Source organism: Podarcis cretensis (genome assembly GCF_951804945.1).
Source record: "Podarcis cretensis genome assembly, chromosome: 15".
NCBI classification, from domain to species: domain Eukaryota; kingdom Metazoa; phylum Chordata; class Lepidosauria; order Squamata; family Lacertidae; genus Podarcis; species Podarcis cretensis.
The window spans coordinates 9,554,808-9,569,535 of record NC_137185.1 but is presented as its reverse complement, the minus strand read 5'-3'; the positions used below and the strand labels follow the sequence as shown (position 1 = coordinate 9,569,535).

General features: G+C 45.7%; 2 protein-coding genes across 13 annotated transcripts in view; one reads left to right on the top strand and one right to left on the bottom strand.

Annotated features, from left to right (window-relative positions):
• Window positions 1-361: 361 nt before the first annotated feature.
• EXO5 (exonuclease 5) lies at window positions 362-8,355 on the top strand (the record flags this gene model as incomplete). Its single annotated transcript, XM_079955770.1, is given in 6 exon segments — window positions 362-603; window positions 2,755-2,947; window positions 2,951-3,023; window positions 3,908-4,012; window positions 4,747-4,919; window positions 5,860-8,355. Coding segments are annotated over 6 exon segments (1,248 nt in total). The 3' UTR covers window positions 6,322-8,355.
• Window positions 8,356-13,749: 5,394 nt separating this feature from the next.
• Window positions 13,750-14,728, bottom strand: part of RAP1GAP2 (RAP1 GTPase activating protein 2) — a 194,404-nt gene continuing 193,425 nt past the window's right edge. For all 12 annotated transcript variants that reach the window (XM_079955552.1, XM_079955559.1, XM_079955553.1 and 9 more), the window contains one exon: window positions 13,750-14,154. The gene's annotated coding sequence lies outside the window, so the exon portion shown is untranslated. The remainder of the gene's footprint in view (window positions 14,155-14,728) is intronic.

Sequence of the window (14,728 nt, the reverse complement as noted above, 5' to 3'; positions counted from 1 at the left end):
ACCATAGCTTTAACTATACGGACCTAAAGATCTGTCAGAGGGGAAGAGGGAACAAGATTGTTTTCTCCAAAACTCTTAAGAATCTTCAGTCTTGCGGGATCTGTTCCCCAGCATCCCTTCAACCCCTGATAGATCAACACAGTGCTTTTTTTTCTTAATTTTTTTTAAAGGGTACTCCCATTTTCCTACTCATATTGAAATACTGCCCAGCAAGGAAGCCAAACTTAGATTCACAAAGTGTTTCCCCCAGAAAAAAAGCACTGGATCAACAGCAAAAAAATATTCTTATTTTTATTGTAAAGGCTGTAGTAGTCTCCGGAGTAAGGGGAGAGTGCACTGCTCTACATTTCTTCCTAAATCTATGGCTAAGGGCCGCCGCTTCTTACTGAATGGGAGGGAGGGGATCCCTCGAGCTACGTCACCGACTCCGCCTCCCAGGTGCTTCCGCGGCGAAGAATGGCTGTTTTGCAATAGCGGCAGCGGCAAGCCCGGGAAAAAAGTCATGTCCGGGCGTGACTCCGGATTGGAGGAAGCTGAAACGGCGTCTGGCTTCTCCGATCTGAGCGACTCCGAATTCCTGCAAATCGAGGAGCCAGAGGCTGGGTAAGCAGGCGCCTCCCTCCCCCTGCATTTTGTGTCTGACAACCTCCGCATCCGCAGTTCCAAAACTACCACCCGCTCCCGCCGGGTCTCCACGAGGTTTGCTTGCGGGGTTAGTGTCATAGACTCATAAAATTGTAGGGTCGGAAGGCTCCCTGAGGATCATCTAGTCCAACCACCTGCAAGGCAGGAATATGCAGCTGTGCCATACGGGGATCGAACCTGCAACCTTGGCGTCGTCAGCACCATTCTTTAACCATCTAAGCTATGTCTAATATTACACAAGAATCAGGTAGGTAGCTGTGTTGGTCTGACGCAGTAGAAATATATATAAAAAAACACTTCTTCAGTTATCGAAAAGCTCACACGAAAGCTCATACCAAGAACAAACTTAGTTGGTCTCTAAGTTGGTGGCGCTGTGGGTTAAACCACAGAGCCTAGGGCTTGCCGATCGGAAGGTCAGCAGTTCAAATCCCCGCGACGGGGTGAGCTCCCGCTGTTCGGTCCCAGCTCCTGCCAACCTAGCAGTTCGAAAGCACGTCAAAGTGCAAGTAGATCAATAGGTACCGCTCCGGCGGGAAGGTAAACGGCGTTTCCGTGCACTGCTCTGGTTCGCCAGAAGTGGCTTAGTCATGCTGGCCACATGACCCGGAAGCTGTACGCCGGCTCCCTCGGCCAATAAAGCGAGATGAGCACTGCAACCCCAGAGTCGGCCATGACTGGACCTAATGGTCAGGGGTCCCTTTACCCCTTACCTTTATTACTTCCCTTGATCCGGACACGATACTTCTGTGGATGTAGTGTGGCAAAATGATGGACGCCATTAAACAGCATTACTGCTCCCAGACTCTCTCCACACATGCTGACTGGACCTAATGGTCAGGGGTCCCTTTACCTTACCTGAGGTGCTACTGGACATTTTTTAATTATATATATATATATATTTCTGCTGCGTCAGACCAACACGGCTACCTACCTGAATCTAGAACCATGGAAGACACCACATTGAGCCCCATGAAATGGAAGTCCATCGTATCTGAAGAAGTGACCATTACACAAGAACAATTTGATTTTACCCACAGCTGAGGGTACTTTGTAACTCTTCAAAAGGTCTATGTTTGGTAAGGCAAGCTGATACTTTTGCTTGCTGCAGCAAGACTATCGGTTGAGTTTGGAAATAGACCTTTGGTATAAAAATGCATGGAGGTTGGGTGTCACTGAGAAGATAACCCACAATGTAATGGTGCTGAAAAGAAAGGGGGGGGATGACGAATACCTTTTATGCCATAAGGGGTCTATTTATTTTATATACTAGTGAAAAGGGTTGACAAAATATGCTGTCAGACACATCACTAAAACCTGGATTTTGTGACCATGCATACTTACTTTAGCTGGAGAAGATGACCTTGTTATTGATGGATGCTTCCGCACAATGATGGCAGAATAACATTGGAGGAGCTGAATATGAATATTATATAAGCCTTGTTGCTGGCAGCTGGGGGAAATCCAGTGTGGCATAGTGGTTAGAGTTCTGGACCAAGACCTTGGGAGACCAGGGTTCAAATCCTCACTCAACCACAAAGCTCATGGGGTGACCTTGGGCCAGTCACCACCTCTCAGCCAAACCTTAACTCACTGAGTTGTTGAGAGGATAAAATAGGGAGAAGTATGTACACCACCCTGAACTCCTCAGAGGATATGAAATAAATAGATAACGCTTGCAGGGGTGGGGACAGATACAGTGGTACCTCGGGTTAAGAACTTAATTTGTTCTGGAGGTCCGTTTTTCACCTGAAACTGTTCTTAACCTGAGGTACCACTTTAGTTAATGGGGCCTCCCGCCGACACCGCACCATTTCTGTTCTTATCCTGAAGCAAAGTTCTTAACCCGAGGTACTATTTCTGGGTTAGCGGAGTCTGTAACCTGAAGCATATGTAACCCAAGGTACCACTGTATTATTGGTTTCCTTAGATATGTAACAAAATATAACTTGGCAAGTAAACATAATACAGTGGTACCTCGGGTTACAGACGCTTCAGAAATCATGCTCTTGCGGTGCAGCGGCAGGAGGAGGCCCCATTAACGAATTAAGTTCTTAACCCTAGGTACCACTGTAATGACTTTTAAAATACCCTTGTCTTTCGTTCAACCAGGGATTCCGAGAAGCCAAGTTGTTCCCTTGGCCCTCCTACAGAATCTGAGGGTGGCGATGTGGCGAAAGGGAGCGTGCTTGAAACAGCGAAAAGAAAGAGATTGCATGTGCCACTTGAAATCTTCCACCTGCGTTACCTTTCGGTCACGGATATATCCGCACAGGTGTGGTGCGAACAGCAAATGGTTTACAGGTGAGAGCGTCCAGACCTGACGCCTCCTGAAAATATTGTGCTGTTGAACACAGGAAAGAGCATCCACCTCGCCAGAGGTAAGGGTGCTTTGCAGTCCATTCCCTGCTTCTTCAAAACATGTTTTTCTACAGCACAAAGTTCTGATTTAGAACTTAAAGGGAGCCTAGTGGATCAGGCCGATGGCCCATCGAGTCCAGCATCCTGTTCTCACAGTGGACAACCAGACGCTTGCGGGAAGCCTGCATGCAGGACCCAAGGAAAATATAATTCTCCCCTTCTGTGGTTCCCAGCGATTGGTGTTCAGGGACATAATGCATCTCACAGTGGAGGTCTTGTTGGCATCCGTCTGTCTCGAGAGACAATGGAGTACACCTCCAGGGGTGAAGTCAAACCACATCCAGGTGACCTCCCCAGGTTGCAAGCCTGGGTGGTGTGTTAACTGGGTGTTAACTCTGGAACTGTACGCTTGATTCTGAATGAAGACCACAATGCACATCAAGAGGCTTAGTTTGGACAGAATCGAGTGCACATTTCAAGAATTAACGCTAAATACACTACTTCTGGTGAATGAGCCACTAGGGCAGTGTTTCCCAACCTTGGGTCTCCAGCTGTTTTTGGACTACAACTCCTATCATCCCTTGCTAGCAAGACCAATGGTCAGGGATGATGGGAATTGTAGTCCAACAGCAGCTGGAGACCCAAGGTTGGGAAACACTGCACTAGAGGACTGTAGAAATTTGTGTCCTGGGTTTTTTAGTCTCATCTCCCCACATCCTATCTGAAACCAGAGGGGGGCATTGGTTGCCAGAGGTGAATTCTTTTTAACTCTCCTACCCCACTAGTAAGGAGTCCGGTGTAGGGAAAAAAGATGGAAGTTGATGGGGCAGTACCCTACTTTCCCACATGGACCAGCATCCACTGGGCTCATCTTTCTCTTCCCCTGTCCTTGTTTTCAACACAGAACTGGAAGACCATGACCTGGTGACGGTCAGTACCACAAGTCGAGAAGATTCCTGGGCGATAAAAGTGCTGAATCTTCTGGGGATGCTTTCGGTGCTGCAGGAAGGTATGGGGGCTTCCCTTGAGTCAATGAGCCTCCCACATTACTCTGGGGCTATACTATATATAGATATGTTGATATTGATGTTGCATTTTTGGTTTTGGGTCTTGTGATTTATATGGAGATTGTTTCCTTTTTAAAATAATCTTTATTAATTTAAATTACATACAAAGAACTTACAAAGAATTTACAATCTCATACTCCAAAAAGAAAATTAAAGAAAAAACAATTTAAAAAGAAGAAAAGAAAAAATACAGAAAAAGAAGAAAATGCAGATTTACATGCATAAAAAAACTTAATCTTCCTAATTAAAACTTAAATAAACACTTAAATAAAAAAGACTTCTGACAAAACGAGTCTTCCAGTCATTCTCATAGTACTGTTTATACTGTCGTTGTTTTTCCCCACACAGTTTTATATTCTTTAATATTGTTCCCGTCTACTCCACAAACGGTATTTGTCATGTTTACGTATCACTCAAGTTCTGCAAATATGGTGTGGTTGGTACAATATGATCTTCTATAATCCTTAAATATTCTCCATTCTCCAAATATATGGAGATTGTTTCCATTTGGTTGTGTCCTTTTTGATGAGTTTTATTTATTGTTTATGATGTTATGTTTATAATTGTGTAAATCTTGTCATGTTGTGAGCCGCCTCAGGCATAGTTTCGACTATGGAGAGACGGCATAGAAATAAAATGATGATGATCTAATATATTGCATCCTCTTTCTCTGCAGGTCACCGCGTGCGAGAATTTCCAGTGTTTGGAGTCCTGGAAGACATCTTTGTGGTCGGGGTCATTGATCAGCTGGGTTATACACCCAAAGGAGAGCTGGAGCTGAATGAGCTGAAGACCCGGAACAATGCCTCCATGCCCTCAGCAGCACAGAAAAAGCGGGATCGTTTTCAGGTGAGCCAGTGAGCCCTTGGCTGCTGGAGGCATCTGCCTAGCTTGCGAGTTGCCAAGCCAGGTGTAGCTGTGCCGCGTGACTGTCCGTGGCAGAGCTCCTGCTTTGCACACAGGACATCCCAGGTTCAATCCCTGAGGAAGAGTGCTGGCTGGCACTGATTAGGACTGGTTGGGTGGAAGGAAAGGAGCCCAACAGTAGGTGGCGCCAGAGCCAACTGATGCCAGTTTTGTTGAGTTCCACAAGGGCACAGAGACAGAGGAAGAGGAGGAGGAGGAAGGTGATAGGCAGGGCCACCCCTGGACTGGTTATTAGTGAGAAGGCAGGCAAGTGGGGGCTGGCTGAGCAGAAGCTGAGGTTTGCGGGGTAGTGCCCCATTTGGCCAATGGGCTGGCCTCCAGTACTGGGAAAGATCCTTTCTGAGACACTGGGGAGCTGCCACCAGTCAGGGTAGTTCAGGACACATCTACACCATTCATTTAAAAGCACTATGATACCCCTTTCAACAAACATGGCTTCGCCCAGAGAATTCTGGGAGCTGTAGTTTGTTTAGAGTGCTGAGATTTAGACCATAGATAGACCATAGATTGTAGAGCTGAGGATCATCTAGTCCTATCCCCTGCAAAGCAGGGATATGCAGCTGTCCCACACGAGGATTGAACCTGCCACCTTGGCGTTATCGGCACCACGCACTAATCAGCTGAGCTATCCACTTGCTAGGAATCCTATCCCCCTCGCAGAGCTACAGCTTGCAGAGTGGTTTGACAGCCAATCCCTTTTCACAGGGAACTCTGGAATGATTTTCTGTTGCTATACACTGCTTTGCTGTTTTGTGAGAGGCCAGTGCAGGCAAATGCTTTTGTAAATAACACACCCGAATTAAGTGAGTAGGCTGTCAGATGTCTGTTGTCTTAACATATGCATCGTTGGTATTATTTCCAGGTCTTTCTGTATAAGTATCTCTTTGACGCCATGGTGCGAGGGTGCCTGGCGCCGGACAGTTTCCTCCAGCGACTCGACCTGCGGCCCGAGCAGCCACTTGGCCCTCATGTCCAGGATCAGGCCCGGAAGTCGGGTTTCATGGTGAGCCGCTTCCGGGACCTCCTGGAGCTGCTCTCCCTCAACCTGACACATTGTGAGATCCCCGCCATCGACCGTTTGCAAATTGAGTACGTCCACCAGGATTCCGGTGCCGCACTTGGCACAGAGGTCTTGGCCTATGACCAGGATGAGGTTGGAGCCGCAGTGCGGTATTTCTTGGCCTACTGGAAAGGGCAGCGGGACTCCCGAGGGGTGGATGTTGAGGACGCCTGGAAGTGCCGCTATTGTGCCTACGCCAGCATTTGTGAATGGAGGATGGGGAAAGCCAGCAGCCCAGCAGAACAATGGAAAAAGTCCAAGTGACATTGGTATAACCCAACCTTTGGGGACAAAAGACTAGGCCGCAGTCTCCAGAGATCCATAGGACCATCCCTTTGTGCAGATCAGGGTTTCCCAAACTTGGGTCTCCAGCTGTTTTTGGACTACAACTCCCATCATCCCTAGCTATTGAGACCAGCAGTCAGGGTTGATGGGAATTGTAGCCCAAAAACAGCTGGAGGTTCAAGTTTGGGATACCCTGGTCTTGATGGTACAAGGTTTTCCACCTTCACAGTTTTGCTTCACCAGTTCGAAGGGAAGGAAGCATCTTTTTCCCCACCACCATGACTGCTACTGCCCCCAACCAGATGTTTAAATAGCCTGCACTGGTCTGGGTCAGGGCTGAGGGAAACCTGTGGCCTTCCAGATGGTTTTGGACACTGGTTTCCATCAGCCCCAGGCAGCCCCAGGCAGCATGGACACTGGTTAGGGGTGAACTGAGCTGTAGACCATCACCTACATCAGCAATATTGTTATTGGACCAATCTCTGATCCAGCCCAACACTTTACATATCCCAAGTTTATAAATGATATTGGACTACAACTCCCACAATCCCTCACCCATTGGCTGGGGCCCAAGCCTCCTGTACAGGGTCATTGGTAAGTTTTTGGGGTGCAAAACAGGTCTCCAGTTCTTCTACATCAGCTTCCAAAAAGCTCTTCCTTCTATTCAGCAGCAGCCAGCTGTGGTGGTTGACGTGCCTTAATGCAGGAAGAAGAAGAAGAAGAAGAAGAAGAAGAAGAAGAAGAAGAAGAAGAAGAAGAAGGAAAGACAGTGTCTCAGAAGCAATAAGGGTTTAATGGCCTGACATGCTCTAAAAATGTCTTCCCCTGGAATGGCTTCCTTGTGCAACATGGCATCCTCCACTAGGAAAATGGAACAAGGCAGCCTGTACCACTCTGGTGCAGTGGGACTGATGGCAGCTGTAGTCCAGCACATCTGGAGGGCACCAGGTTGGCGAAGGTTGGACTGAGGTCTCAGGGTGCCCCATGTTTGGTGCCCCTGTGGCAGCCATGTTCAGAAGGCCATCTTTATTCCCATATTCCTCTAAGACACCCATCTCCCTCTTTCATCCCTTTTCTGGTTATTAGTGCATTCCATTTTCTTTCCACATTTTCTTGTCAGTGCATTCATGAGCCAGACCACCGTGCCGAGAAAAGAGAAGAATCTGTACTTGTGGCTGTTCCAAAGGACGTGTGTGTATTCAGCCTTTCTGGCTTGGATGTGTTGATACAAATGCTCTGTTTTTAAAAATAATTTAAACCCCGCTTTTCTAGTGAAATGAAACAATTATACAATCAATTCCCCTGGAGAGCAGCTGGCCTTGGAAATGGTATGGAAAATTTCCCACCCTGTTCGAAACCAATGCTTGCAACAAGGATTCTCGATGGGGCAGATTTCTGTCTCAAATGAGCCTGTTCTCTGCAAATGTGATTCTGGGCTGCAGCCAATACTACTCTTGGTAAACCTATTGAAAAGTCTAGACATGATGAACTTGGGCCAATTCGTTTTAAAGGGTCTGCTGTGAGTAAAATTTAGTTGGCTACAGTGCTTTGTGTTGGCTAGGCTTCTGCAGAAGCCTGGTTAGGATTTCCAGAAGGAGCCCTGAGCAACTACATTTCATGGTGCGAGAGCAAACTTTGTCTTGTATTTACGCTGAAGGGAAAAGCGAAGCACTGCACCTCGATGCCTGAAAATGGCCTGATCGCACTGAACTTGTAAATGGAATTTTCTCTGCAGAATTCAGTTCCTCCCCATGTTTGAGCTGAACCTTGATTGTTTACATGCAAACTGGTGCTCTGTAACCTTTCTCATATTGATCCAGCACATATTTCTTGGATATTTATATATCTATTTACTTATATGTGCATATATATATATTGTATTTGTGTAACTGATATGTAGCATTTTTCCTTTAGGTTCTCCCCCCTAAAAAAAATACTCTTATATGCTATCAAGAACACTTTTCTAATTTCTTTTAAAAAATGCTATACTGGGAATAAAATTTGATTATGATTTTTTCCAGTTCTTGAAGACTCCTCCCTCTCTCTCTCAACAAAGCTGATATCTTAACAGTATTCAGTGGCTCAGAGAGTTTTCTGAAGAGGTCCCTTTTGTTGGGTTTTCAGCTGTTCCCCTTCCTTTCCCACCCCCTAATTTTGTATATAAAATCATAATCAGTGTATGATATATAAAGCATGGGTGTGAATATTTATCATTCTGAAGCCTTTTACATAGTTCAGCAGATGTTCATATTCTTAAGCCCTGTGCCACTCCTGCTGTGTGTACACACACAAACACAATTCTGCCATCTGCGTCTGATATGAAATAAGAAGTTTCAATCTCAGAAATGGCAAATGGAAAGAGGTGTGTTTTGGCTGAACTACTTCTGGCTACACTCCCATTACTGAATGTTATACCATGCCAAACATTAGTGCCCCCCTTCCCCTTTGATCTGGCACCTAATTAGCCCAGAGCTACAACCTGTATCAATACAGAGTCTGCTACTGTTGGCATCCATTTGTCTTGAGAAACAATGGAGTATGCCTCTGGGGGTGAAGTTAAATCGCTGGAGAATCACAGCGCCTGCTGTGGCTGCAGAGACTGGTAACTCATAACTGCTGCCTCCTACGTTGCTTCTGCTGTGTCGACAGCACCAAAGTGACCCCTCTGGGGTGCAAGTCTCTGCAGTATGTATGGAGGTCCTGGGCTCACATTCCATTTTATGCAAGCTCTGGATTTAAGTCTGAAAAACGCATCGGCTGCCAGTGAGAACAAGACCTTGAGGGGCCACCAGGTGGCAGTATGAGACACTGCTGATGGAAACAAAATTGGATCGACAAACACAATTCAAACAGGAGCTTTGCGAAGATGAAATGGGAAGTGGAGAATGGGGATGGGGGAGAGAAATCTAATTCAGACTCCCCCACAGATTCAGATGCAGGATGAAATGACGGCGGCAACTCTTACTGGCTGGCAATTTTCTGGAGCTGCTGGGAGTTGGGAGCCCAAGAACATCTACAATGTAAAGTCTTTCTCCCCAGCATAAGACATTCAATGTGTGCTTTAAGTTGCCATGCAAACATGTCCAACTGGGCTGCACTCTATCATCTGTGTGTCAAACTTCATCCTAAGGACTCAGGTGGTGTGTATTTTCTTTGATTGTACCACTCATAGGAGTGTACGAGACAATGTATTCATTCCTCTACCCCATTTCCTTTTGCTGTTAAAGTCCACATCAATATTGGCCAATCATTCGGGGGGGGGGGATTGTGTTTGTTGAATTATCCTCTTAGAATCATAGAATTGCAAGGGACTCCAAGGGTCATCTAGTCCAACCCTCTGCAATGGAAGAATCACAGCTAAAGGAATCCTGACACAAGCCCCCCCCCCAACCTGTGTTTAAAAACCGTCAGTGACGAAGAATCCACCACCTTCCAATGTCATATCATGGGACCTGTTCTGTGTTGCTCTGTTATTTCTGAACACAATTCAAAGTGTTGGTGCTGACCTTTAAAGCCCTAAATGGCCTTGGCCCAGTATACCGGAAGGAGCGTCTCCACCATCATTCAGCCCGGACACTGAGGTCCAGCATCAAGGGCCTTCTGGTGGTTCCCTCACCGCAAGAAGTGAGGATACAGGGAACCAGGCAGAGGGCCTTCTTGGTGGTGGCGCCTGCCCTGTGGAACGCCCTCCCATCAGATGTTAAGGAAATAAACAACTATCTGACTTTTAGAAGACACCTGAAGGCAGTCCTGTTTAGGGAAGTTTTTAATGTTTGATCGTGTTTTGAATATTCTGTTGGGAGCCGCCCAGAGAGGCTGGGGAGGCCCAGCCAGATGGGTGGGGTATAAGTAATAATAATAATAATTACTTTTTAAAAAATAATTTTTATTAACCGGCCAATCAAATCAAATTAAATCACATCACATAAATTCTGAATTACAAAGCCGAATTTTAAATTTAAATTACTATTATTATTACTACTACTACTACTACTACTACTACTCCAGAAGGCAATTATTAGAAATGGATGGAAACTAGAGGGAAGCAGATATCAGCTCAACTTTGGGAGAAAGTTTCCAACAGCGGGATATGATAAATAAATAATAATTTATACATACCCTGCCCTCCCTGGCCAGAACCGGGCTCAGGGCGGCTAACATCAAAATATATAATACATTAAAAACATAAAATCAAGCAATTGATTAAAATACAGCTTAAAATTAAATTAAGATCACAATAAAATCAGATGGCAACCCACAAATTATAACTATATGGGTTACATTAAGTGCTCACCAGGCCCCAACTCTTCCCATTTGTGTGAGTCTTAGCTATTTGTGCTGGTCTTATATGAGCCGGTGGGAAGATTTAGGGAGACCACTTACATGCAGGGTCTTATAAAGAGAGGAGGGTCAGACTGGGACCCGACCAAAGGCCTGGCAGAACAGTTCCATCTTGCAGGCACTGCAGAAAGGTGTCATATACAGCATATATTCAACACACACAAAACAGCGACAATTTGTTGTTGGCAATGGACAGCTGGACATATAAAGGGCCCCATTACCTTCAGTAGCTTAGGGCCTCATCAAACCTAAATCTGGCCCTGAAGGGGATTTTCGTGAGATCTTCCCATGTTGGCCGGAAAGTGGGGGGCAGGGGCGGGGCTTGCAGCCCATGTTGGGGGCAGGGGGGGCTAAGCACCGTGACACACACCTGTTTTCCTGTTCCTTCCTCCTCCCCTCTGTGACACCTGCATGAACAAAAAGTCTAAGACACCGATAGACACAAAATATTTTATTTTAATTGTGAATTTTGCAAAGACACATTTAAGCAACAAAATATACATTTCTGACCTTTCTGTAGAATTTGTTTTATACAATAACAAATACAAGAGGCTACCGTAGCAATAAATTAAATATACATTATTTACAACGTACATCAGCAACCGGCTACAAAGCGTCGCCTCCTCACAAACAAAAGAATCATAGAATCATAGAGTTGGAAGAGACCACAAGGGCCATCGAATCCAACCCCTTGCCAAGCAGGAAACACCATCAGAGCACTCCTGACATATGGTTGTCAAGCCTCTGCTTAAAGACCTCCAAAGAAGGAGACTCCACCACACTCCTTGGCAGCAAATTCCACTGTTGAACAGCTCTTACTGTCAGGAAGTTCTTCCTAATGTTTAGGTGGAATCTTCTTTCTTGTCAGAGACCTTTCAAAAAAGAATTCTGCTTTTCTCTCACACACTCACACTCCCTGCAACTATCATTTTTTCTTTTCATTAGGAGCCTAATTAAAAGGAAAATTTTCTTGCTCTGTTGAAATGAATGAGACCTTTTGGATAACCACAAAATCCAGCATTTTCCTTCGAGGGGGGTCATTTTAAATACCATGCTACAACCATGAAGAAGAAAAAGAAGAAAAGTGAAATGCATGCTTTTTATGTTTTGTTTTTTCACCCAACAAAAACAAAATTATTTTAGAATTCAAGGAGAAATGGAACTGTGGAGTTTCAAGGAAGGAAAATGTGCATTTTTCTCCCTTCTTCAAAACTCTAGAATGCAGAATTGGCAAATGATATTTACCAGCAGCAGGTTCTGCGCAGACAAAAAAGGAATTCTTTGCAGCAGCACATATTTTGCTGCCAAGAAGACATGATGACAGCCACCAGCTCAGTTGACTTTCATAGGGAATCGGGATAAATTCATAGAAGGTGGAGATATCAGGCACAGTAGGTCATTGGACCTGGGGGGGGCACACTGGTGTGCAGGGGGGTAGAGGTACAGAAAGAAGCAACCAAAATTAACAAAGAGCTGGAGCAACACCCTTTTCTAGGAAATTTCACTGCTACAGTTTCCTCATCCCGGCCCTACAGAATGCTGGAAGCATTTCAAGGTGATTCGTGAACCATTTTGGCCCAGAGTACCATATCTTTATTTCCTTAGCCCCTACTCCACAGGCCAACTCTGACAAGTGGGCAGAACCACCCAGCTGCCAATCACCTGATGTCATAAAATTCAAACTTGCTTTCTGCCTGCCCCACCCTCAATGCCACATATGACTGTGGTTTGGGGGAAACCACATCAGTGGCCAAATGGGGAGACTTGGTGGGCCAAATCTGGCCAGTGGGCCAGTGAAGGTTCCCTACACCTGCTTTAAGGCAATCTTCCCCAAACAGTAGTCCTCTAGCTCTTTTGGACTACAACTCCCATTGGGCCCAGTTGGCATGGCTGCCATCTTGTTGCGTTAATATGGCCCACAGGAGAAGGCAGCCTTGATGCTTCACACACACAATCAAATACAGTGGTACCTCAGGTTACAGACACTTCAGGTTACAGACTCCGCTAACCCAGAAATAGTACCTCGGGTTAAGAACTTTGCTTCAGGATGAGAACAGAAATCGTGCGGTGGTGGCGTGGCGGCAGCGGGAGGCCCCATTAGCTAAAGTGGTACCTCAGGTTAAGAACAGTTTCAGGTTAAGAACGGACCTCCAGAACAAATTAAGTTCTTAACCCGAGGTACCACTGTATTCAATAGCAGCCTAGTCTCATCGGTGCAAAATTCGTAGAAGTGATGATCATGGCTTGACCACATGGGGTCTGAGCCTCTTTTAAGTCAGTCCAGAAAAAAAATTAGGCTCATTTAGGAGCTCAGTTGCCCTTTATAGATGTATTAGTACAGCTGAAAGGTCAAGGGAGAGAAGCAAGACAAAGAATGCTCCAATAAGTCCTCAACAGCAAAACAGGTGGAAGATAACAAGCGGTAAGTTACAACGACTGTGAAGGCAGATGAAGGCTTCAGCAGATAAGAAACTACCAGTTGTTGTGTTACTCATGCCATCGGAATAGCTCCTTACTGAGAAGACTGTGCGTTGATCAGCATGCACTGATCTCCACACATAAAGCAAGGCATCTGCCAAAAACCCACTCTACGGAACTCCTAGCCAGAAGATGTTCTGATGGCCATTCGCTACAATAGCTTTATGGGGAGATTAGACAATTTCATGGGGGAGGGGAAATTTGCTGTTGGCTTTCAGCTCCAGTAGCTGAATTAGGCTCTCAGGTTCCCAGGCAGGGTGCTGCCGAAGGGTGAGGACTGGGCCAGACACACCTTTGGTCCAGCAAGTCTCTTCTTATATTCTAGAACTGGGCTTGGGAAGGAAAGAGAGATAAGGACTAGAGCAGGACTTAAGTAAGGAGAAAAGATGCCATATTCTGAATTGGCTGAGGTTGTCTTCAAGGGGAAGAAGTCCCACTTGCAGAACAAATTTATTTGCATTAGAAAAAGGACATTTGACTTTAGGCCCTGGGAAGGGAAGAAATTAGCCTATAATACCACTATGAGTGATTATTTTTTTAAAACCAAAGTAACTTTCTCAAATCATCAGGAGAGCAGCGCTCATGACCTTCAGTCAAACAGCTACAATTAAGGACAAGGAGCACACTGGTTTTGCAGATTTCAGAATACCAAACGGAAACAGGGTAAGAAGCGTGTTCAAGTATAATGTCAGCAGCAAACCCATCTCCTCTCCCCAGATGTCCTTTGGATCACGAGGGACGGAGCAGAGACAGGGATCGGCGAGGGAAGAGAGTCCCACAACCTGTCAGGTTCATCTCCCAGGGCATCTATCCCAGCCGAGATGTGGCAAGGTAGCAGTTCCCTCAGGGTCAGACGGGAACATCTGCCTGGGTGAAGCACATTTCATACGTGGCAGTGGCGCATAGTGTGGCGGACGGACGTTGTCAGTCGAAAAGAGCGTTTTCACGTAAGAAAAACAGGAAGGAAGGAAGAAAAACCCAAACAGAAATGCCCTGGAAAAGAGGAGGGGAAAAAAATTAGATGGGGGACCTGGCTAGGCAGGGGTACACTTAATATTCACACTGAATGTATGTTTGTTTTGCAGCAGAAGGCATCATACAGCATAGCAATGGGATTTATTCCCAATCAGATGTCCACAGGGTTGGAAGCCTTAGTCCAGAGATCATCAAGCTTTAGTGGGGCAGTGGGGGCATTTGAAATGTTGAGAAAGTGAGGCGTGCACATGGCATTAAATGGCTGCCACATGATGCATGGTACAATGGCTTCCTTGTAGGATAGGCCTAGCCACTGCGCACAGGAAGTGAGTCAAGTGTATCACTGCATGATGGGGTGGGGCCTTCCACTTTTAAAAAGATTGTTGTGAAACTGATCCTTGAAAAGCCCACCATGAACTTAATGCTGTTCAGTAATTACCTGCCAGTTACCAATACTACTTTGGGGGGGGGGAGGTGGTGGAGACATCATTATTATTATTATTATTATTATTATTATTATTATTATTATTATTATTATTAGATTTGTACCCTGCCCATCTGAATGTGTTGCCCCAGTCACTCTGGGTGGCTT